Consider the following 24,206-nt stretch of genomic DNA (forward strand, 5'->3'; position numbering starts at 1 on the left):
GACAGAAAGACTGTCATTTTTTGGTACTTGCAGAACATTGCTTCTCTTTCTGTTTTTTAACATGGTGAAGTATTTCCAAGAAAAGTTTCAGTTGGAACATTTAAATCAATTTAAATACAGCATACGGCCTAATTATCATTCAGAGTTATCAGGTAGAAGGTGGTTCATTATACTGAAGCCCAAATAAGGGCTCAAATTCTGGTTTCACCAGGATTGTTTGCTGGGAGACTTTGGGAAAGTTATTTAACTTCTCTGATCCTCACTTTCTTCAGCTGTAAGATGGGGTTATAATATCTACCTTGTAGGATGTTGTAAGGATTGAATGAGAAAACTACTTTACTCAGTAAAGTAGTTTTTCAAACTTTTTAGTCTCAGGACCCCATTACACTCTTAAAAATTATTAAACACTCCTAAGAGCCTTTGTTTATGTAAGTTATAGCTATTGATATTTACCATATTAAAAATTACAACTGAGAAAAACTTAAATATGTAATTCATTTAAAAATAACAGGCCTATTATGTGTTAACATATAATTTTTATGCAAAAACCCTTTATTTTCATTAAAAAATGTAGTGAGAAGAACAGCATTGTTTCATATTTTTCCAAATCTCTTTCATGTATGACTAATAGAAGACAATGGATTCTCATATCTGCTTCAGCATTCAAACTGTTACAATATGTTCTTTTGGTAGAAATATCAAAATTTCTTTTCATCTTCGATGAAAAACCAGCCTTATATAGCTATGTAGTTGAAAAAGGAGAATGTTATGAGCATTTTCAGATAGTTGTAGATTCTCTTCTTTGATACTATACCAAAACTCGAGAAAGTGGTGGGTTTTTTTGTTTGTTTTGTTTTGTTTTATTGGAGTATAAATGCTTTACAATGTTGTGTTAATTTCTGCTGCACAGTGAAGTGAATCAGCCATATGAATACATATATCCCCTCCCTCTTGGACCTCCCTCCCCCCATGCCACCCAACTAGGCCATCACAGAGCACCGAGCTGAGCACCCTGTGCTATACAGCAGGTTCCCACTAGCTATCTATATTACACATGGCAGTATATTTATGTTGAACCTAATCTCCCAGTTCATCCCACACCCCCCTTTCCCCCCATGTCCAAACGTCCATTCTCTACATCTGCCTTTCTATTCCTGCCCTGCAAATAGGTTCATCTGTACCATTTTTCTAGATTCCACATATATGCGTTAATATACGATATTTGTTTTTCTCTTTCTGACTTAACTTCACTCTGTATGACAGACTCTAGGTCCAGCCACATCTCTACAAATGACCCAATTTCATTTCTTTTTATGGCTGAATAATATTCCATTATATATATGTACCACATCTTTATCCATTCATCTGTCAATGGACATTTAGGTTGTTTCCATGTCCTGGCTATTGTAAATAGTGCTGCAATGAACATTGTGGTACATGTGTCTTTTTGAATTATGGTTTTCTTAGGGTATATGCCCAGTAGTTGGATTGCTGGGTCATATAGTAGTTCTATTTTTAGTTTTTTAAGGAACCTCCGTACTGTTCTCCATAGTGGCTGTATTAATTTACATTCCCACCAACAGTGCAAGAGAGTTCTCTTTTCTCTGCACTCTCTCCAGCATTTATTTGTAGATTTTCTGATGATGCCCATTGTAACTGGTGTGAGGTGATACCTCACTGTAGTTTTGATTTGCATTTCTCTAATGATTAATGATGTTGAGCATCCTGTCATGTGTTTGTTGGCAATCTGTATATCTTCTTTGGAGAAATGTCTATTTAGGTCTTCTGCCCATTTTTGGATTGGGTTGTTTGTTATTTTGATATTGAGCTGCATGAGTTGCTTGTATATTGTGGAGATTAATCGTTTGTTTGTTTCTTCATTTGCAAATATTTTGTCCCATTCTGAGGGTTGTCTTTTCATCTTTTTTATGGTTTCCTTTGCTGTGCAAAAGCTTTTAAGTTTAATTAGGCTCCATTCACTTATTTTTGTTTTTATTTTCATTATTCTAGGAGGTGGGTCATAAAAGATCTTGCTTTGATTTATGTCAGAGTGTTTTTCCTATGTTTTCCTCTAAGAGTTTTATAGTGTCCAGTCTTACATTTAGGTCTTTAATCCATTTTGAGTTTATTTTTGTGTATGGTGTTAGGTAGTGTTCTACTTTCATTCTTTTACATGTAGCTGTCCAGTTTTCCCAGCACCATTTATTGAAGAGGCTGTCTTGTCTCCACTGTATTCTTGCCTTCTTTGTCATAGATTAGGTGACCATAGGTGTGTGGGTTTATCTCTGGGCTTTCTATCCTGTATCATTGATCTATATTTCTGTTTTTGTGCCAGTACCATAGTGTCTGGATTACTGTAGCTTTGTAGTATAGTCTGGAGTCAGGGAGCCTGATTCCTCCAGCTCAGTTTTTCTTTCTCAAGATTGCTTTGGCTTTTCAGGGTCTTTTGTGTTTCCATACAAATTGTATAATTTTTTGTTCTAATTATGTGAAAAATGCCACTGGTAATTTGATAGGGGTTGCATTGAACCTGTAGATTGCTTTGGGTAGTATAGTCATTTTCACAATATTGATTCTTCCAATCCAGGAGCATGGTATATCTCTCCATCTGTTTATGTCATCTTTGATTTCTTTCATCAGTGTTTTATAGTTTTCTGAGTACAGGTCTTTTGTCTCCTTAGGTAGGTTTATTCCTAGGTATTTTATTCTTTTTTTTGTGATGGTAAATGGGACTGTTTCCTTAATTTCTCTTCCTGATATTTCATTGTTAGTGTATAGGAATTCAAGAGATTTCTGTGCATTAATATCGTATCCTGCAAACTTACCAAATTCATTGATTAGTTCTAGTAGTTTTCTGGTGGCATCTTTAGGATTTTCTGTGTATAGCATCATGTCATCTGCAAACAGTGACAGTTTTACTTCTTCTTTTCCAATTTGTGTTTCTTTTATTTCTTTTTCTTCTCTGATTGCTGTGGCTAGGACTTCCAATACTATGTTGAGTAAGAGTGGTGAGAGTGGACATCCTTGTCTTATTCCTGATCTTGAGGAAATGCTTTCAGTTTTTCACCATTAAGAATGATGTTTGCTGTGGATTTGTCATATATGGCCTTTATTATGTTGAGGAAGCTTCCCTCTATGCCCACTTTCTGGAGAGTTTTTATCATAAATGGGTGTTGAATTTTGTCAAAAGCTTTTTGTGCATCTATTGAGATGATCATATAGCTATGTAGTTGAAAAAGGAGAATTTTATGAGCCTTTTCAGATAATTGTGGATTTTCTTCTTTGATACTATACCAAAACTCGAGAAAGTGGTGTTTTATATATATATATATATATATATATGAATTTATTTATTTGTTGCCTGTGTTGGGTCTTTGTTGCTTCACGCAGGTTTTCTCTAGTTGTGGTGAGTGGGAACTACTTTTCGTTGTGGTGCGTGGGCTTCTCATTGCAGTGGTTCTCTTGTTGTGGAGCATGGGCTCTAGGCATGTGGGCTTCAGTAGTTGCAGCACGCGGGCTCAGTAGTTGTGGCTCGCAGGCTCTAGAGTGCAGGCTCAGTTGTTGTGGTGCCTGGGCTTAGTTGTTCCACGGTATGTGGGATCTTCCCGGACCAGGGCTCGAACCCGTGTCCCCTGCACTGACAGGTGGATACTTAACCACTGCGCCATCAGGGAAGCCCAGTGGTGGTTTTTTAAAAGTTAGTTGCAATTTGGAATCTGCAATTGTATCAGTTGACGTTTCGAAATCTGTTCTATTAAAATCCATTGCTCTGTCTTGTAATAAGAATGGATCTTGTACCCATTACAAAAATATTGGTTTTCTGAATTATATGACCACCCAAAATTTGACACATTTTATTCTAATATCAAAAAAACCCCTAATTATATCACCACCTATTTCATTAGAAAAGTCTGTAAGCATTGGAAAGCTGTCAAGTTTATAGTCCAGAATTCTAATTTTTACTTGAAAACTCAAAATTTATCATTAGCCACAAATACTGTCAGTTGTTTTACATGAAGTGACAGACTCACTTTGTCCATTTTTGAGAAGTTGTCTGCCAAATACCCAACTCTGAATAACCATAATTAGTCTGTCCTTGTTCTTTCAAGTAAAAATGGTGTTTCATGAAAAAGCTGCTAGCTCGGATCATAGCTCAAATAGCTCAAGTTGACACAACCACTGTACTTTGCTATCCAGCAGAGGTGCTTTATGTGTGCTTCTCATTTCATATAGAGAATATTAAAAAGATATGACGTATTCAAGGTTCAAGAGTTAATAAAATTGATACTTATTACTGTGTCACCATGGACATAAGTGAAATTGTTGTTTTTTAAAACTGCCAGTAAGTGATGTTGGTGAAAAACAATGTCACTGCTTTGATGCATGCTGAGTTGCTACAAGTTCTTCCCATCATTGCTTTTGAATCATCAGCGCAAATGTTAACACAGCAAAAAAGGCAAATTGCATCTTAGTATTGTGAAAATAACTCTGACCTCAAAGACTCTCTGAAAGGATCTGGGAGGTCCTCTGGGGATGGCAGACTATACTTTGACAATGCCACTTCAGTCCATGTGTACATATTTGTATGTATACAAATATGTAGGGCTGGAATAGTTGTGGCGCATGGGCTCAGTAGTTGTGGTTCGCAGGCTCAGTAGTTGTGGGACATGGGCTTAGTTGCTCCGCGGCATGTAGGATCTTCCCAGACCAGGGCTTGAACCCATGTCCCCTGTATTGGCAGGCGGATTCTTAACCAGTGCACCACCAGGGAAGTCCCTACCACATCTTCCTTATCCATTTCTCTGTTGATGGACATTTAGGTTGTTTCCATGTCTTGGCTATCGTAAATAGTGCTGCTATGAACACAGGGGTGCATGCATCTTTTCAAATTATAGTTTTATCTGGGTATATGCCCAGGAGTGGAATTGCTGGATCATAGTTCAACTCTATTGTTAGCTTTTTGAGGAACATCAATACTGTTTTCCGCAGTGGCTGCACCAATTTACATTCCTACCAAGAGTGTAAGAGGGTTCCCTTTTCTTTACACCCTCTCCAGCATTTATTATTTGTAGACTTTTTAATGATGGCCATTCTGACTGGTGTGAGGTGGTACCTTATTGTAGTTTTGATTTGCACTTCTCTAATAATTAGCGAAGATGAACATCTTTTCATGTGCCTATTGGCCATCTGTATGTCTTCTTTGGAGAAATGTTTATTTAGGTCTTCTGCCCATTTTTCAATTGGGTTGTTTGTTTTTTTGTTATTGAATTGTATTAACTATTTGTGTATTTTGGAAATTAAGCCTTTGTTGGTCTCATCATTTGCAAATATTTTCTCCCAGTCTGTAGGTTATCTTTTCATTTTGTTTATGGTTTCCTTTGCTGTGCAAAAGCTTATAAGTTTGATTAGGTCCCATTTGTTTATTTTTGCTTTTATTTCTATTGCCTTGGGAGACTGACCTAAGAAAATATTGGTATGATATCTGTCAGAGAATGTTTTGCCTATGTTTTCTTCTAGGAGTTTTATGGCGTCTTGTCTTATATTTAAATCTTTATGCCATTTTGAGTTTACTTTTGTGTATGGTGTGAGGGTGTGTTCAAACTTCATTGATTTATATGCAGCTGGCCAACTTTTCCAACACCACTTGCTGAAGAGACTGTCTTCCTATTGATATTTTATTAATTTAGGTCCTCATGATTTTATTACTCTAATACATGATTTCCAACCTGTGTTCTTTAGAGCCTAGGATAGAGTTTCAGGAGTGGGGGGAGTGATGCAGGGATGGTTTTTACAGTGAGAAGAGGACTAAGGCCAGGACCCCAGGAAGGACCAGAATGAAAGAGCGGGAGAGAGGCATGGCAGAATCCAGAAAGAGAATTGCACAGGAAGACAACAAGGCAATGGTTGCCACTGAAGCACTGATTTACTTTCACGTATGGAGGACCTACTTCCATTTATTTTTCCTAAAACTTTTCAAAGCTTTACCATTTCATTCTGGAAAAGACCACAAGCCATCAGTCTTATCCTCTCTATCGAATGTTGGAAGCAGCCTGAGTACAGTGGAAAGATCACTAAAGCTCTGGCCCCACCCCTCGATTGTTGGGAAACCTTGGACAAATGATAACTCTGAAACTTCAGTGTTTTCATTGGTTAAAACATGTGTAACAGGGTCGTTTATAGGAGAAAACTAGAATCATGTATATGAAGAAAGCACTATATGATATTTGCTAACATTTGCCCATGTTTCTAGATGTCAGGCCTTGTTTAAAAAGCTTACCTGTATTATCAAGTTCTGCCTTTAATTCTCTTATCAACCCTAAGATTAGGCACTATTATAATTCCTGATTTACAAATATGAAAACTAAGGTTCAGAGAGGTTAGTTTGCACTCAATATAGATCGTGTGCACCATCTATGAATACACTTTTTTCAACTTCGTTAAAAAAAAAAACACCAGAACATTATAGAATGAAGGTAAATGTAAAATGGGCTTAATAACGCTAGCCGGGATATCAAGAGAGTTAATTAGGCGCTAAACACTGAGAGCTAGTCCTGAGAAGCAGCAGAAAAGCTAGATCTCACGTGGGCCGTCAGCTGTCTCGGAAAGGGGGCGGGGACGCTGGCGCCCAAGACACGAGGGCACATCCGCCGAGAGGACCTAGGTAGTAGGAAATCTCAGAAATGAAGTGGGAAAATTTAAAGCACCGAAAACAAACTTTGCCTAGATCACAGTTTGAACCTGTAGCGTTCACTGCCTTTTACGAAGACAATGAGGCCTATTGATGAGGCTATTTCATTTGCTCGCTGAGAAACTCCCAGGGAACCGGGGAAACCAACCTGCGACCCAGCTTACCCGCAAGCCGTCTCCCAAGGCAACTGGGAGGAGGCGTGGTCTGAGGATAGGTCCCGCCCTCTTTCTCCAACTCAAATAACGATTGGCTTGGAGGCGCGGCGGTGGCGCCGGGAGGCGGATCCAGGATCCCCAGCTCTGGCTGGGCCGCGCAGCCATTTTGGACTGTGTGGGTTTCCGGGACGTTACTAGTGCGTCCTAGGTCTCGGGGGTTCCGCAGATCACAGGCCCAGGGCCCGCGTCCGAGTGTCAGGTTGGAGCCGGGAAACGTCCCAGGGGGTAGCGGCGGCGGGGGCAGGATGAGCGCGGAGGCGGCGGACCGGGAGGCGGCCACCTCCAGCCGGCCCTGCACCCCGCCGCAGACCTGCTGGTTCGAGTTCCTGCTGGAGGAGTCGCTGTTGGAGAAACATCTGCGCAAGCCCTGCCCGGGTAAGCGCGGCGCCTGCAGCTCGAGCGGAGCGGGACCCGGTCACCGGCGCTGCCCTCCCGTCTCTCACCATCCCGCGCCTTCTCGGCCACGAACCTGCGGCTCGGGAGGCGGGGACGGGAGCCGAGCTCTGGCTAGGCCCCCGGCTAAGTATTAAACACACCAGTGCGGGGGCACTGCTGTGGGAGGCCAAAGAAAGGCGCAAAACAAAGGAGCTTCCGCATCCACCCCCTTTTACTGTTCGGGGTTTTAACACCTGCGAGATGGCCTTGTGAGAGTATTTGGGTTGGGGAGGCTGGCTCGAACCCTCCTCTTGACAGAACCCTGCACAGTTTGGGGAGATGGGGAGAAATCAACGATTCGGGGGCTGATCCTGACCCTATCTTAGGTTCCTATTTAACTGTTTTATTCCTCAACGAGGAGACTTTACCGACTCTTAATTATATATTTCAAAGTTAAGCTGTAAATCAAAATGAAGAAATCTTTGAAAGCAGAAAAAAACTACAGTTGCAAGATGGTTCTTGTATAATGATGATCATGATTAATATCCCAGTTAATGAGTACTCTCAGGGAAGGTGGAAAACCCCAGGCATTTCTGGAAAGAGGTACTGACATGAAAAAGTAAGTTCCTTGGATGATATTTTGCTGATAAAGTTCGAATCCAGTTGTGGCTTGTTCAGTCTAATAGACTGGCTTTAGTCTCCTGGTGGAGACTGCTGTGCGAGAAGTTAGTGTACTTCACTTGGGCAGTTTTACCACCTATATTATATTATGTTCTTTTAATTAATTGATTTTGACTAACGTTTGTTGAGTCTTTCTGCGTGCCAGTCACTGTGCTTAATGCTTCAAATCTGTTATCTCATTTAATCAGTCTTCATAGTAATCCTGTGAGGTAGGTGGCATTATCCTCTATTTTGCATGACAAACAGGTGCAGAGGTAACTTTATGCAGGTCCCACTAATTAAGCGTTAAAACAGTGATTCTAAAGATGACATCTCTTTCCTCTAATTGACATTCATTGTTTGCTGAACTGGAAATCTATAACCATTATGTTCTTCCCTGTAAAGTGCTTTCTTCTGCAGGAATCTGTTATCCTTTCTTCCTTACACCCTTCCTGATCTTTCCCTTTAATCCCCAGGCACACTTCTTATAAATCATAATCCTTAGTTATTCTACCTACACAACTATTTGGATTTTTTTTAACTTTCTTTTTAATTGAAGTATAGTTGATGTACAATGTTTCAGGTGTACAGCAAAGTGATTACGATATATGTATATATATATATTCCTTTTCAGATACTTTTCCATTATAGGTTATTATAAGATATTGAATATAGTTCCCTGTGCTATACGGTAGGTCCTTGTTTATTTTATATGTATCTGTCAATCCCAAATTCCTAATTTATCCCTCCCCCCCTTTCCCATTTGGTAACCATAAATTTGTTTTCTTTGTGAGTATTTCTGTTTTGTAAATAAGTTCATTTGTATCACTTTTAGATTCCACATAAAGTGATGTCATACGACATTTGTCTTTCTCTGTCTGACGTACTTTTCTTAGTATGATAATCTCTAGGTCCATCCATGTTGCTGCAGTGGCATAATTTCATTCTTTTTTATGGCTGAGTAATATTCCAATGTATATATGTACCACATCTTTATCCATTCATCTGTCAGCAGACACTTGGGTTGTTTCCATGTCTTGGCTATTGTGAATAGTGCTGCTGTGAACTTATGGGTGCATGTATCCTTTCAAATTAGAGTTTTCGTCTTTTCCAGATATATGCCCAGGAGTGGGATTGCTGGATCATATAGTAACTTTATTTTTAATTTTTTAAGGAACCTCCATACTGTTTTCCATAGCGGCTGCACCAGTTTACATTCCCGTCAATCATGTAGGAGGGTTCCCTTCTTTCCACACCCTCTCCAGCATTTATTATCTGTAGACATTTTGGTGATGGCCATTCTGACTGGTGTGCGGTGATACCTCATTGTAGTTTTGATTTGCATTTCTCTAATAGCGATATGGAGCATCTTTTCACATGCCTGTTGGCCTGTTTGGATTCCTTTGTGGTCAAAAACTAATACAGTGAATCCTTTGGATCTTCATAATTAGAACTTAAGTTCAAGAATTATTTTCTTTTAAATCCTAGATCCTGCACCAGTTCAACTTATAGTCCAGTTTTTGGAACAGGCTTCTAAACCTTCAGTTAATGAACAGAACCAAGTTCAACCTCCACCTGATAACAAGAGAAATCGTATTTTAAAGCTTCTTGCTCTTAAAGTTGCTGCACATTTGAAGTGGGACTTAGACATATTAGAGAAAAGGTATACAAGATTTAAATGAATTTATATTTAGTACTGTTAGATATCTTGGTTTATTTCAATATGTGTTCTTATAATATTGGCCCTTAACATGAAAATTATTTTTCTCTGCATTCTTGCTAAAATATGCAAGTAGTTTTCAAAAGGTGTAAGAAAATATTTGACTATTAGATGAATTTAAATAACCTTTTAAAGTATAAACTTGGTGTTATCAATAATGAGCCATTTTATCATTGTTCTTTTTTTTGATGTGCTAAGTAGGAAAGTCCATGCCTAAACAGTTTTAAATGTTCAGTTTACTTTTACATATCTGAAGAAAATGAATAAAAATTAATGATGCATGGTACATAATGTATGGATGATTCCTTATTGAATAATTCAGTTTATTTTACTGGGCATAAATCAATCACTATCTCCCAAACTATTAAACTGTCTTATTAGAATCAGTGGTTATTTGTTTACAAATAAATAATTTCAAAGGCGTAGTTATAAAATGATTTGTTTTCATCCCCTTCTCACAATTGAAAAAGAAATACCTTATAGAACATTTGGGAAAATTCAGAAAATAGGAAATAATAGAGGAGGGGAGAGAAGTATTTTTAACATTTTTGTGTGATTTATTTTTAAACAAAGTTGTGAACATATCTTATATACTGTTTTGATTTGTTTTATTTCGTATAGCAGGGTATCATGAACATTTTCCCATTTTGTGTTTTGGAGTTTATTCCATTGTATAGATAATTTATTAACTGTTCCTCCACTGACAGTTTTCTCTAGTTTTTCACTTTTTTTTTTTTTTTTTTTTTACTGGTACGCGGGCCTCTCACTGTTGTGGCCTCTCCCGTTGCAGAGCACAGGCTCAGCAGCCATGGCTCGTGGGCCCAGCCGCTCCGCGGCATGTGGGATCTTCCCGGACCGGGGCACGTACCTGCGTCCCCTGCATCGGCAGGCAGACTCTCAACCACTGTGCCACCAGGGAAGCCCTAGTTTTTCACTTTTATAAATGATAGAGCCTTAAATGTCTATGTCCGTAAACTTTATCTGAATTTCGAGTTACAGCCTTAGTATAGATTGTTAAATTGCTTGGTCAAGTGGTATAAACATTTTTAAAGCACATTATGCATGTTACCAGATTGCATTCCAAGAGAGCTGTATTAGTTTATACTCACACTAGTAGTATTTAAACATTGTTTTTTCACCATATCTTCTATAGCATTAAAATTAGAATTAAAAAAAAAGTTTTGTTCTTTAATCTAAGGGGAAACTTATCCATTAATAGATTTGAGGCATATCAACAGGTAACAATGTGTACAAAAAAGTATGATGTATGTGTTACACTTGGAAAATTGAGCATTGATTGGCTATTTGATGGTAAGCAATTAAAATTTTTTTAGATGTGAAATTTATACTGTCATTATGTTAGGAGGTAATTTTTTGGAGATATATTCTGAAATACTTGTGGAAAAAATGATTTAATATTGAGAATTTGCTTCACAATAATATGGGAAGGAGGGAAGTGGGTGGAGTGGAGATGAAACAAGATTGGCCATCAGTTGATAATTGTTGAAGCTGGATGATGGGCACATTGGGCTATATTATATTATTCTGTCTACTTTTGTATATGTTTAAATTGTTTTCATAATGAAAGCTTAAAAAATCTTTTTGAATTTGATAGGTGTATTTTCATATAAGTTGTTGAAACAGGTTAATAAAATGGTCTGTAGATTTACTCCTTTAACAGTATAATTACTTTGAGTGAAAATACTGAATTGTGTATTTTGTGGTTACACAGCTTATATATCTTTTGATTCTTCCTTTTTAAGTTTGTCTGTTCCAGTATTGAATATGTTACTAAATGAACTGCTGTGCATCAGTAAAGTTCCTCCCGGAACAAAGCACGTAGACATGGATCTGGCCACTTTACCTCCAACCACTGCCATGGCTATACTTCTCTACAATAGATGGTAAATGTTTTCATAAACCTGAAATGTGTTGGGCAGCCTCTCTTTAATTGCACTCTAACTTCCAGGGATATGCTTTTAAGTTACTCCTTCTACTCTACGGATCTCTCAGAGGATCTTGGGAACAGTGAATCTGTTGGTGGAAAAAATTTATGACTGCATAGATGAAAAGAATTCTGATAAAGAGGTGGATGACTTACAAAGTTTTTATTATATATCAATTAGAATTTCAGATAGTTTTTAAGTTTTCTAAGGAGCACTTGAAAAAATACTTGAAGTGATACTTACAGTGTGTTAAATTTTGGTTTTTTGGTCTTTTTTACAGGGCAATTAGGACAATTGTTCAAAGTAGTTTTCCTGTCAAACAACCAAAACCTGGACCTCCTCAGTTAAGTGTGTAAGTTGGCCAATTTTTTTTTTTCTTAGATTCCATATATATATGTTAGCATACGGTATTTGTCTTTCTCTTTCTGACTTACTTCACTCTGTATGACAGACTCTAGGTCCATCCACCTCACTACAAATAACTCTATTTCGTTTCTTTTTATGGCTGAGTAATATTCCATTGTATATATGTGCCACATCTTCTTTATCCCTTCATCTGATGATGGACACTTAGGTTGTTTCCATCTCCTGGCTATTGTAAATAGAGCTGCAATGAACATTTTGGTACATGACTCTTTTTGAATTATGGTTTTCTCAGGGTATATGCCCAGTAGTGGGATTGCTGGGTCATTTGGTAGTTCTATTTGTAGTTTTTTAAGGAAGCTCCATACTGTTCTCCATAGTGGCTGTACCAATTCACATTCCCACCAGCAGTGCAAGAGTGTTCCCTTTTCTCCACACCCTCTCCAGCATTTATTGTTTCTAGATTTTTTGATCATGGCCATTCTGACCAGTGTGAGATATCTCACTGTAGTTTTGATTTGCATTTCTCTAATGATTAATGATGTTGAGCATTCTTTCATGTGTTTGTTGGCAATCTGTATATCTTTTTTGGAGAAATGTCTATTTAGGTCTTCTGCCCATTTTTGGATTGGGTTGTTTGTTTTTTTGTTATTGAGCTGCATGAGCTGCTTATAAATTTTGGAGATTAATCCTTTGTCAGTTGCTTCATTTGCAAATATTTTCTCCCATTCTGAGTGTTGTATTTTTGTCTTGTTTATGGTTTCCTTTGCTGTGCAAAAGCTTTGAAGTTTCATTAGGTCCCATTTGTTTATTTTTGTTTTTATTTCCATTTCTCTAGGAGGTGGGTCAAAAAGGATCTTGCTGTGATTTATGTCATAGAGTGTTCTGCCTATGTTTTCCTCTAAGAGTTTGATAGTTTCTGGCCTTACCGTTTAGGTCTTTAATCCATTTTGAGCTTATTTTTGTGTATGGTGTTAGGGAGTGTTCTAATCTCATTCTTTTACATGTAGCTGTCCAGTTTTCCCAGCACCACTTATTGAAGAGGCTGTCCTTTCTCCACTGTACATTCCTGCCTCCTTTATCAAAGATAAGGTGACCATATGTGCGTGGGTTTATCTCTGGGCTTTCTATCCTGTTCCATTGGTCTGTCTGCTTTTGTGCCAGTACCATACTGTCTTGATTACTGTAGCTTTGTAGTATAGTCTGAAGTCAGGGAGCCTGATTCCTCCAGCTCCGTTTTTCGTTCTCAAGATTGCTTTGGCTATTCGGAGTCTTTTGTGTTTCCATACAAACTGTGAAATTTTTTGTTCTAGTTCTGTGAAAAATGCCAGTGGTAGTTTCATAGGGATTGCATTGAATCTGTAGATTGCTTTGGGTAGTATAGTCATTTTCACAATGTTGATCCTTCCAATCCAAGAACATGGTATATCTCTCCATCTATTTGTATTATCTTTACTTTCTTTCGTCAGTGTATTATAATTTTCTGCATACAGGTCTTTTGTCTCCTTAGGTAGGTTTATTCCTAGATATTTTATTCCTTTTGTTGCAGTGGTAAATGGGAGTGTTTTCTTGATTTCACTTTCAGATTTTTCATCATTAGTGTATAGGAATGCCAGAGATTTCTGTGCATTAATTTTGTATCCTGCTACTTTACCAAATTCATTGGATTAATGAATTAATTAATTAATTGGATTAGCTCTAGTAGTTTTCTGGTAGCATCTTTAGGATTCTCTGTGTATAGTATCATGTCATCTGCAAACAGTGACAGCTTTACTTCTTCCTTTCCGATTTGGATTCCTTTTATTTCCTTTTCTTTTCTGATTGCTGTGGCTAAATCTTCCAAAACTGTGTTGAATAAGAGTGGTGAGAGTGGGCAACCTTGTCTTGTTACTGATCTTAGTGGAAAAGCTTTCAGTTTTTCACCATTGAGGACAATGTTGGCTATGGGTTTGTCATATATGGCCTTTATTATGTTGAGGAAAGTTCCCTCTATGCCTACTTTCTAAAGGGTTTTTATCATGAATGGGTATTGAATTCTGTTGAAAGCTTTCTCTGCATCTATTGAGATGATCATATGCTTTTTCTCTTTCAATTTGTTAATATGGTGTATCACGTTGATTGATTGGCGTATATTGAAGAATCCTTGCATTCCTGGAATAAACCCCACTTGATCATGGTGTATGATCCTTTTAATGTGCTGTTGGATTCTGTTTGCTAGTATTTTGTTGAGGATTTTTGCATCTATGTTCATCAGTGATATTGGCTTGTAATTTTCTTTCTTTGTGGCATCCTTGTCTGGTTTTGGTATCAGGGTGATGGTGGCCTCGTAGAATGAGTTTGGGAGTGTTCCTCCCTCTGCTGTGTTCTCGAAGAGTTTGAGAAGGATAGGTGTTAGCTCTTCTCTAAATGTTTGATAGAATTCGCCTGTGAAGCCATCTGGTCCTGGGCTTTTGTTTGTTGGAAGATTTTTAATCACAGTTTCAATTTCAGTGCTTGTGATTGGTCTGTTCATATTTTCTATTTCTTCCTGATTCAGTCTTGGCAGGTTGTGCATTTCTAAGAATTTGTCCATTTCTTCCAGGTTGTCCATTTTATTGTTATAGAGTTGCTTGTAGTAATCTCTCATGATCTTTTGTATTTCTGCAGTGTCAGTTGTTACTTCTCCTTTTTCATTTCTAATTCTATTGATTTGAGTCTTCTCCCTTTTATTCTTGATGAGTCTGGCTAATGGTTTATCAATTTTGTTTATCTTCTCAAAGAACCAGCTTTTAGTTTTATTGATCTTTGCTATCATTTCCTTCATTTCTTTTTCATTTATTTCTGATCTGATTTTTATGATTTCTTTCCTTCTGCTAACTTTGGTTTTTTTTTGTTCTTCTTTCTCTAATTGCTTTAGGTGCAAGGTTAGGTTGTTTATTCGAGATGTTTCCTGTTTCTTAAGGTGGGATTGCATTGCTATAAACTTCCCTCTTAGAACTGCTTTTGCTGCATCCCATAGGTTTTGGGTTGTCATGTCTCCATTGTCATTTGTTTCTAGGTATTTTTTGATTTCTTCAGTGATCACTTTGTTATTAAATAGTGTATTGTTTAGCCTCCACGTGTTTATAGTTTTTACAGATCTTTTCCTGTAACTGATATGTAGTCTCATAGCGTTGTGGTCGGAAAAGATACTTGATACAATTTCAATTTTCTTAAATTTACCAAGGCTTGCTTTGTGACCCAAGATATGATCTGTCCTGGAGAATGTTCCATGAGCACTTGAGAAAAATGTGTATTCTGTTGTTTTTGGGTGGAATGTCCTATAAATATAGATTAAGTCCATCTTGTTTAATGTATCATTTAAAGCTTGTGTTTCCTTATTTATTTTCATTTTCTGTCCATTGGTGAACGTGGGGTGTTAAAGTCCCCTACAATGAATGTGTTACTGTCGATTTCCCCTTTTATGACTGTTAGTATTTGCCTTATGTATTGAGGTGCTCCTATGTTGGGTGCATAAATATTTACAATTGTTATATCTTCTTCTTGGATTGATCCCTTGATCATTATGTAGTGTCCCTCTTTGTCTTTTCTAACAATCTTTATTTTAAAGTCTATTTTGTCTGATATGAGAATTTCTACTCCAGCTTTCTTTTGGTTTCCATTTGCATGGAATATCTTTTTCCATTGCCTTACTTTCGGTCTGTATGTGTCTCTAGGTCTGAAGTGGGTCTCTTGTAGACAGCATATATATGGGTCTTGTTTTTGTATCCATTCAACCAGTCTGTGTCTTTTGGTGGGAGCATTTAATCCATTTACATTTAAGGTAATTATCGATATGTATGTTCCTATTCCCATTTTCTTAATTGTTTTGGGTTTGTTATTGTAGGTCTTTTCCTTCTCATGTGTTTCTTGCCTAGAGAAGTTCCTTTAGCATTTGTTGTAAAGCTGGTTTGGTGGTGCTGAACTCTCTCAGCTTTTGCTTGTCTGTAAAGGTTTTAATTTTTCCATCAAATCTGAATGAGATCCTTGCTGGGTAGAGTAATCTTGGTTGTAGGCTTTTCTCCTTCATCACTTTAAATGTGTCCTGCCAGTCCCTCCTGGCTTGCAGAGTTTCTGCTGAAAGATCAGCTGTTAACCTTATGGGGATTCCTTTGTGTGTTATTTTTCCCTTGCTGCTTTTAATATGTTTTCTTTGTATTTAATTTTTGACAGTTTGATTAATATGTGTCTTGGCGTGTTTCTTCTTGGATTTATCCCATATGGGACTCTCTGTTCTTCCTGGACTTGATTAACTATTTCCTTTCCCATATTAGGGAAAATTTCAACTATAACCTCTTCAAATATTTTCTCAGTCCCTTTCTTTTTCTCTTCTTCTGGAACCCCTATAATTCGAATGTTGGTGCGTTTAATGTTGTCCCAGAGGTCTCTGAGACCGTCCTCAGTTCTTTTCATTCTTTTTTTTTTATTCTGCTCTGCAGTAGTTATTTCCACTATTTTACTTCCAGGTCACTTATCCGTTCTTCTGCCTCAGTTATTCTGCTATTGATCCCATCTAGAGTATTTTTAATTTCATTTATTGTGTTGTTCATCGTTGCTTGTTTCATCTTTAGTTCTTCTAGGTCCTTGTTAAATGTTTCTTGCATTTTCTCTATTTCCAAGATTTTGGATCATCTTTACTATCATTATTCTGAATTCTTTTTTAGGTAGACTGCGTATTTCCTCATCATTTTTTAGGTCTGGTGGGTTTTTATCTTGCTCCTTCATCTGCTGTGTGTTTTTCTGTCTTCTCATTTTGCTTATCTTACTGTGTTTGGGGTCTCCTTTTCGCAGGCTGCAGGTTTCATAGTTCCCGTTGTTTTTGGTGTCTGTCCCCAGTGGCTAAGGTTGGTTCAGTGGGTTGTGTAGGCTTCCTGGTGGAGGGGACTAGTGCCTGTGTTCTGGTGGATGAGGCTGGATCTTGTCTTTCTGGTGGGCAGGTCCACATCTGGTGGTGTGTTTTGGGGTGTCTGTGGAGTTATTATGATTTTAGGCAGCCTCTCTGTTAATGGGTGGGGTTGTGTTCCTGTTTTGCTAATTGTTTGGCATAGGGTGTCCAGCACTGTAGCTTGCTGGTTTTTGAGTTAAGCTGGGTTCTGGTGTTGAGATGGAGATCTCTGGGAGATTTTCGCCGTTTGATATTACGTAGAGCTGGGAGGTCTCTTGTGGACCAGTGTCCTGAAGTTGGCTCTCCCACTTCAGAGGCACAGCACTGACTCCTGGCTGCAGCACCAAGAGCCTTTCATCCACATGGCTCAGAATAAAAGGGAGAAAAAGTAGAAAGAAAGGAAGAAAGAAAGAAAGAGAATAAAATAAGATAAAATGAAGTAAGATAAAATAATTAAAATAAAAAATAATTATTAAGAAAAAAAATAAAAAACAAAAAGGACGGATAGAACCCTAGGACAAATGATGAAAGCAAAGCTTTACAGACAAAATCTCACACAGAAGCATACACATACACACTCACAAAAAGAGGAAAACGGGAAAAAATCATAAATCTTGCTCTCGAAGTCTGCCTCCTCAATTTGGGATGACTCGTCTGTTCAGTTATTCCACAGCTGCAGGGTACATCAAGTTGATTGTGGTGTTATAATCTGCTGCTTCTGAGGCTGCTGGGAGAGATTTCCCTTTCTCTTTGTTCACACAGCTCCTGGGGCTCAGCTTTGGATTTGGCCCCGCCTCTGCGTGTAGGTCACTGGAGGGCGTCTGTTCTTCGCTCAGACAGGACGGGGTTAAAGGAGCCGCTGACTCGGGGACTCTGGCTCACTCAGGCTGGGGGGAGGGAGGGGTGCGGATGCGGGGTGAGCCTGTGGTGGCAGAGGCCAGCGGGATGTTGCACCAGCCTGAGGCGTGCCGTGTGTTCTCCCAGGGAAGTTGTCCCTGGATCCCGGGACCCTGGCAGTGGCGGGCTGCACAGGCTCCCCGGAAGGAGGGTGTGGATAGTGACCTGTGCTCGCACACAGGCTTCTTGGTGGCGGCAGCAGCAGCCTTAGCGTCTCATGCCCGTCTCTGGGGTCCGCGCTGTTAGCCGCGGCTTGCGCCCGTCTCTGGAGTTCCTTAAAGCAGTGCTCTTAATCGCCTCTCCTCGTGCACCAGGAAACAAAAAGGGAAGAAAAAGTCTCTTGCTTCTGCGGCAGGTCCAGACTTTTCCCCCGACTCCCTCCCGGCTAGCTGTGGTGCACTAACCCCCTGCAGGCTGTGTTCACGCCGCCAACCCCAGTCCTCTCCCTGCGCTCCCACCGAAGCCCGAGCCTCAGTTCCCAGCCCCGCCCGCCCCGGCGGGTGAGCAGACAACCCTCTCGGGCTGATGAGTGTCGGTTGGCACCGATCCTCTGTGCGGGAATCTCTCTGCTTTGCCTTCCGCACCCCTGTGGCTGTGCTCTCCTCCGCTGCTCCGAAGCTTCCCCCCTCCGCCACCTGCAGTCTCCGCCCGCGAAGGGGCTTCCTAGTGTGTGGAAACCTTTCCTCCTTCACAGCTCCCTCCCACTGGTGCAGGTCCCATCCCTATTCTTTTGTCTCTGTTTTTCCTTTTTTCTTTTGCCCTACCCAGGTATGTGGGGAGTTTCTTGCCTTTTGGGAGGTCTGAGGTCTTTTGCCAGCGTTCAGTAGGTGTTCTGTAGGAGTTGTTCCACGTGTAGATGTATTTCTGGTGTATCTGTGGGGAGGAAGGTGATCTCTGGGTCTTACTCCTCTGCCATCTTTCCCCTGTCTCCCTAGCACAGTTTAAATGCCTAAGAAATATCTGATAAGTAAATGAATAAATGGAAGAAATCATTATTTCTAGGCAACATTATTTGTAATGCTACCTACAAATGTCATCTAAAAATATCATGAGTAGAGGGACCCTGGTGGCGCAGTGGTTAAGAATCCGCCTGCCAGTGCTGGGGACACGGGTTTGAGCTCTGATCCAGGAAGATCCCACATGTCGTGGAGCAGCTAAACCCGTGTGCCACTACTGAGCCTGAGCCTGAGCAACTACTGAGGCTGCGCTCTAGAGCCTGCATGCCACAACTAGTGAAGTCCGTGGGCCTAGAAGCCTGTGCTCTGCAACAAGAGAAGCCACTGCAATGAAAAGCCCACACGCAGCAACGAAGACCCAGTGCAGCCAAAAATAAAAATAAATTAAAGTATATATATATATATAATTATTAGAAAATCATTTTCTGGGTAATGTTTTGATGCTTAGCATTTGTGTTATATTTTTGTTTGTTTGCATTTCTGTATAACCATGCAGATGCTTATCTTTTGTTACTTTTTAAACACCAAAAAACTGAGGAAATGAATAAATGAAGAAGTAAAAAAAAAAAAATTGAGAGGTTTTTTTTTTAATACAAAGCAAATGAGGAAATAATGGTAAAGGAGCATCAGCATTGAGTTTTTGTTTGTTTTTTAAGCATGAAAAGAAGTAGCATTAAAAACATTTTTATTTAAATTCAACCTCACTTTCAAGAATTATCTTTAAGTTTTGAATTTTCAGTCTTTCAAGTAATGTTTGATACTCTTCAATCATTTCTCTTTTAGTATGAATCAGATGCAACAGGAGAAAGAGCTAACAGAAAATATTTTGAAAGTGGTGAGTATTGGCATCAGTTATACGCTAACCTTTCTGGGACATATTTAGAGCATGTGTAGGTGCTTCTTCTAATCTTAGGGATATAAGAGTTGGCAAGGTCTAGATGCAGTGGCATTTACATTTTTACTTGTTAGAACATAGTTTGCTAATATTCTAAATAGTACCTTAAAAAAAATTAATTAATTTTGGCTGTGCTGGGTCTTTGTTGCTGTGCCTGGGCTTTCTCTAGTTGCGGTGAGAAGCGGCTTCTCTTCGTTGTGGTGTGCGGGCTTCTTATTGTGGTGGCTTCTCTTTGTTGCAGAGCACGGGCTCTAGGTGCACGGGCTTCAGTAGTGGTGGCTCGTGGGCTCTAGGGTGCAGGCTCAGTAGTTGTGGCGCATGGGCTTAGTTGCTCTGCGGCATGTGGGATCTTCCTGAACCAGGGCTCAAACCCGTGTCCCCTGCATTGGCAGGCGGATTCTAACCACTGCGCCACCAGGGAAGGCCCCTGTGTGCAGGATCTGTAGTTGTGGCATGCAGGATCTTTAGTTGCAGCATGCAAACTCTTAGTTGCGGCATGTGGGATGTAGTTCCCTGACCAGGGATTGAACCCAGGCCCCCTGCACTGGGAGCGTGGAGTCTTAGCCACTGGACCACCAGGGAAGTCCCTCTTTTTTTTTTTTAAGGTAATTTTAACAAATATAATTGCACTCCTGCTATGTTAGAAACATTTTTAAAATAGATAATTACACTAAGCTACTAAGTATCCTGTAAATATTTTTTGGTTAATATAGTCCAGTGCTGCCATTTTTGTATTTTAATAATTTGTTTATTGAACTTTTGTAGCTAAAAGAACAAGCTTCTGATTCTATCTTGGTACTAGAGGCAGCCCTTAAATTAAACAAGGATCTTTATGTCCACACGATGAGAACGCTAGATTTATTGGCCATGGAGCCAGGCGTGGTAAATGGAGAGACTGAGAGTTCCACTGTTGGATTGAAAATCAAAACCGAGGAGATGCAGTGCCAGGTATTTATTTCAGTATTTAATCAATGCATGGCAAATTTTTGGAAAATCTAATTTTAATTAGAATTTATTTCTGCCCTTGTCCCTTTGATTTTGACTTCAGATGCTATTAAGACTTTGCATTGCATTTAATTTGTGAATTTTATAAGACCTCACTTGAAATTTTTCTAAAAGAAATGCAAGGAAAATTTCATTTGATCTTTTGTCTCTGAACTGGTTTCCCAGTTGTATTTAGGAGACTGACAATGCATGAGTATGTAACTAATTTACAGTTCATTCATATTATTAGAAATCTAATCATACCAAAAAAACAAAACAAAACTAATATTGTACTAGACTTTGAAAAATGTGGGCTACTAGAGAAACACCTAGTTTTTCAAAGATCTTAAGGTTGCCTGCTTTCTGTAACTCTGTGCTGTATTCCTTTGTTGCTTTCAGTTGTTGTTTGTTGTTAGATATTTTTTGTATTGATGTCTTCTTTTTCCCTGCTGGATTGTAAACTCTTTGAGGTCTCTCTTTTTTAATATATTTGCCTCTTTCTCACTTTCCAGCACAGAATCTTGAGTATAATAAAAATTTTAAAATATTTGATGATTGCCTAGAGAGGGCCACTAGCCTTTTACATTCTGTGTTCTTTTTACATTTTATGTTCTTTGTGTGAGTTGGCATGACTTCTTTAATCACTATTTCCCAATCCTGAAATGGCAGAAATAGCTCTGACTTTAAAGGGTTTGGAGGTACCTTTTCAGATTAGCTGGTTCTGGAGGTGAAAATAATCCCTTTTCAAGACTTGTTAAGATGGAGTCTTGTACAGTAGGAGGAGGAGTCAAGAGGCATTGACAGTTGGCAACCACTTTAAATGGTCAATTAAACTTCCATGGAGGAGGTTTCTGGTACTGTCATATCTTATACTCAGTGAGTCTGTTTAAAAGTCTTGGTAACATGTCTGATTTTCACAATGTAGTGGATGATATGACCTGAAAAAACAGAACTCTTACATAAATGTGCTAGGTAAACCCTATCAAATATTCTTTTAATTACATAGTTGAGCCATAATTTCTGTTTTTTGAATAGCAAATTAGTACTAATAACTCATTTCCTGGCATGTTAATGTTTAAAGTGCATTTGCAGTCTTTATGTTACTAAAATTTTCCTGACTCCAAAGAAAAATCTTCAATTTTTCCTGAGTTAAACCGTAAGTATTACTGTCCTTCAGGGCAGCTTCATTAGCAGATTTGCTTTTTTTTGTTTTGTTTTCATCTATTGATCACATCTTAACTGTAGAATTTAAACTCGTTTTAATGGCTAGTCAGTATAATTATACTTGAAAGTATCTTTTTGGTATCTTGTACTCTGCCTGGAAAGGGAAATTATATGTAACTATAATATGTATGCATATGTATGTGTGTTTATGTGTGTTTAAATCTTTCTCTATTATGTATACACACACATACTATTTTTAAAAATTGCTTTAGCACTCTTTTACCCTAGATGGAAGGAAGCACTCTAGAATGAAAATCAGCCCAACATTAAATGTGGATTAAATAGTGCAAAGCAGTATTCTAGAGGCTGAGAAGAATTAATCTTGATTTGTTGAACAGGGCAGAATAGTATCTGTAATGCATATCAGTAAAGAGTAGATCAGTCATGAATACCAGAGACTATTACAGTTTAGGAGTTCAGAGGGGGAATGAGTATCTGTTGGCTAAGGTTGGTTTGGTGTAAATGGAAATACGGGGTGTGGAATGAAGTTCATTTGTAGATCTGATGTGAATGGGGAATTGAGAAAACTGGTGTGATTGAAACAGAGGAGAATAGAGAGGTTTGGAGAGAGAAATTAGTCCAGATTCTGAGACCCTTGAAGATCAGGCCTTGGGGTTTGAACTTTCTCTTACCTGGGGGAATAATTTGAAGGCTTTTTAAGAAAGTCATATTGAGAAGACAGATCAGTCAGCCTTGTGTAGAGTAAATATGAGATAGAGTATTAGGAACCTAGAGATCTGGCTTCAAGTCTGGGCTCTGCCAGTGTTTGGTTATATGCTCTTTAGCAGAGATGTTACTTTCTGGGCCTTAGTGTTCTTGTTCATAAAATGGCCAAGTTGAACTCAGTCTTTGAGTTCTGCATTCAGTAAATCTAGGTATCAATTTATGAACATTCTTGGAAAAATATACAAGTTCTATTAGAAAAAGACAACTGGAAATGTACTATCGTTTTATAGTCATTAATTCAAACGTCTCAATATTTTATTCTGGCCAGTTCTGTGATAGTAGACATTTGCCCCTTCTGTCCCTTTTGGAGAGACACCCCGGTGGCTGTCCCCCTATTCTATGTTAGAAGAACCCCGTACCTTCTGAGACTTGATGGGAGGCAGAGCCTGTTTCCTATAATAAAACTGAAAACTCCAGACACTAGCGTTCTCTAGCCCTTATCCTGCTCCAGGGCAAGTGTGTCACATAGGTGTGACAGACAGATACATTTAGTTTGGACTGAATTAGGAGCTAGCTAGTAAGTCAGTGAAGTGGAGAGGGTAGATAATCCGTTGTGCTGGTGGGCCAAGAGCAACAGTGACAGTAAAATCTAGTTTCCAGGGGCAGCCCTGGCAGAAGTGGAGCTGCTGCTCTCAGTGTCTAGTGCTGGTGGCTGTAGGTGACATGATCTGTGGAGTCTAGTGTTGAGGTGGCTGCAGTGGTGTTTCACTGCATCAGTTTTGGCTCTTGTTCTGGCTGCTTGCTTCCCTTCCCCTGTTTGTTTTCCAAGCCTGATTCTTTGGCTTTCCCAATAACTGTAGGCCACCTGACATCCTGAGGGTAAATCTGTTTTCTGCTTAATTCAGTCAGAGTTGACTTCTGTTGCTCGTGACTAAGAACATTGATTGTTTCACTGCTCATTGAAATGGTTTTTTCTTTTTTGCTGTATGTGTACCTGTGTTTTGCCTTTGAGTTTTATCAGCTCTTAAGTTCATGAAAAATTACTGAGCAAATTGGTATTCATTACCATTTTAGGTGTGTTATGATTTGGGTGCAGCATACTTCCAGCAAGGCTCTACAAATCCAGCTGTCTATGAAAATGCCAGAGAAAAATTTTTTAGAACCAAAGAACTAATTGCAGAGGTAAATACAGTCATAACAGGCATATGATTTTCAGTCCTTTAAAACATCTATATGTTTTTTGGCTTGAATTTTTCTGATGATAAAAAAACCCAGTAAGTGTTCATTGTTGTAAATTTGGTAGTTCAAAAAAGTAGTGAAAACATCAAAAAAAATCTGTAATACCCCATTTGTGGTTTTAGCTTATTTTTTTTCCAGTTTTTATTCTTTATGTTTTTATACAGTTAAGCTGATGCTGTAATATACTATTTTGTATCTTGCTTAAATATTTGAATAGATATTTTAAATGTATTCTGTTTATAGTTGTGCTGTGATTTCATTTTCCTAATGTTTGGGCATTTGGATTGTTTACTGTTTTTATTTATTATAAAGTTGCAAAATTTATATCTCCAAGCATAAATTTTTGTTTGGACTTTAGATACTTTCAAGTTAAATTCCTGCAAGTAGAATTACCATGTCAATGGTCATTATTTTTTTAAAGGATGTAATATGTAAAGCCAAATTGCTTGCTAGGTACATTTCTCCGAAGGCATTC

The 24,206-nt window shown here is 38.7% G+C and overlaps 1 protein-coding gene across 1 annotated transcript in view; it reads left to right on the forward strand.

Moving 5' to 3' along the window:
- The first annotated feature begins 7,036 nt into the window (after positions 1–7,036).
- The window catches only part of INTS8 (integrator complex subunit 8), a 50,754-nt gene continuing 33,584 nt past the window's right edge, over positions 7,037–24,206 (forward strand). The window contains exons 1-7 of the mRNA XM_082859105.1: positions 7,037–7,278; positions 9,427–9,601; positions 11,422–11,562; positions 11,885–11,956; positions 19,507–19,558; positions 20,384–20,566; positions 23,567–23,674. Of these exons, the coding sequence (XP_082715231.1) occupies positions 7,149–7,278; positions 9,427–9,601; positions 11,422–11,562; positions 11,885–11,956; positions 19,507–19,558; positions 20,384–20,566; positions 23,567–23,674 (861 nt within the window). The 5' untranslated portion in view covers positions 7,037–7,148. The remainder of the gene's footprint in view (positions 7,279–9,426; positions 9,602–11,421; positions 11,563–11,884; positions 11,957–19,506; positions 19,559–20,383; positions 20,567–23,566; positions 23,675–24,206) is intronic.

Source organism: Leucopleurus acutus (assembly GCF_964270905.1).
Source record: "Leucopleurus acutus genome assembly, chromosome: 17".
NCBI lineage: Eukaryota > Metazoa > Chordata > Mammalia > Artiodactyla > Delphinidae > Leucopleurus > Leucopleurus acutus.